General features: G+C 44.8%; 1 protein-coding gene across 1 annotated transcript; it reads left to right on the top strand.

Annotated features, from left to right (window-relative positions):
* Positions 1-353: 353 nt before the first annotated feature.
* Positions 354-740, top strand: Tsp_14193 (conserved hypothetical protein). Its single transcript, XM_003368080.1, has one exon. The coding sequence runs from the start codon at positions 354-356 to the stop codon at positions 738-740; it is 387 nt and encodes a 128-aa protein (XP_003368128.1).
* The last annotated feature ends 375 nt before the right edge of the window (positions 741-1,115 follow it).

Here is a 1,115-nt window from a genome sequence, read left to right as displayed (position 1 = left end):
AATTTTTATAAGACAAGTTAGTTGCATGAAAATCATCGAATCAAATGGGATCCGGTCTGAGAAAGGAAAACAAGTTAAAGCCAGCGTGATATGCAGGCTACAGTTTACTGGTTTTTCGAGCTTCTAAAATTAATCAAACGTTCGGAAAAATAGTCTCGTAGGTCGAGGCCGTCAATTTTCAAGGGCAACGAGGCTCAATTTCACACGGCTATCAGAGGCCACAAAAATTGGGACGACGTTGACCTGTACAAGGGGGAAAATTGCCGGTTGAACCAAAAAGCTTTGCCCAGTTAAGTTAAGTTTAGCAGCTGCGATCAACCCCAAAATACAAAACAGCCAACTGTAAACGGGGAATGGAGGGGACAGGGGGGACAGAGAGGGGTAGAGAAATGAAAAATACAGCCGGAGATAGAGAGGAGGGGGCAGGCTGTTGCAAATCGCAGCCGACACAGAATGGATCCAGTCGGGCATGCGTCCTTGGACAGTACGATGACCACTTGACACGCTTTTCCGGGATGAGTCAAATCCGCCCAGTTGGACCAAAATTGGGGGCCAGTGGCAAATGGTGGATAAAGGTTTTGCTTTGCACCGTGTGCATCGGTAGCGGTTCTTTAATAATAAAGCAGACTCGACAAAAAAGGTCACGACGGTATGACAATCCATTGTCTGCGTCGTTCTACATGAACAGGTGTTGGCCGAAAGCCACGCGGTCACTGATCATTTCAGATGACCAATGGTAAAAGATTCCTCCAATTGTCCAAAATCAACACAGACGTTGGTCGACGACAAACAAGAGTGGGGGGGGGCAAAAATTCTCTCAACTATATTATCTGATCCCCCCCTACTAGCTTAACCGCTATCATCTATGCAATCCACCTCGCAGAAAAAGTTCCACTACTCTTAGACCACACTGAGATAGATGTGAAGCCAGGGAAAAAAAAACCTACTACCTTACTATATTCGAATATAACTTCTCGCTTATAAGAAAACAGGCAACCCACCATCCCTTCAAAGTTAGATTGAGTAACATACAATATGAATAAAACTTTACACGTGGACAGGGAACAGGTAAACCAGTACAACCGCTTGGTATCTCTCAATTTCCAAACGACATA

Source organism: Trichinella spiralis, assembly GCF_000181795.1.
Source record: "Trichinella spiralis strain ISS 195 chromosome Unknown Scfld3132, whole genome shotgun sequence".
Classification (NCBI taxonomy): domain Eukaryota; kingdom Metazoa; phylum Nematoda; class Enoplea; order Trichinellida; family Trichinellidae; genus Trichinella; species Trichinella spiralis.
Note: the sequence above shows the minus strand (reverse complement) of the source record. Positions and strands in the feature narration are given on the sequence as shown.

Coding starts and splice junctions, on each gene's coding strand:
- Tsp_14193 (XM_003368080.1), top strand. CDS start 354: ATGGAGGGGACAGGGGGGACAGAGAGGGGTAGAGAAATGAAAAATACA.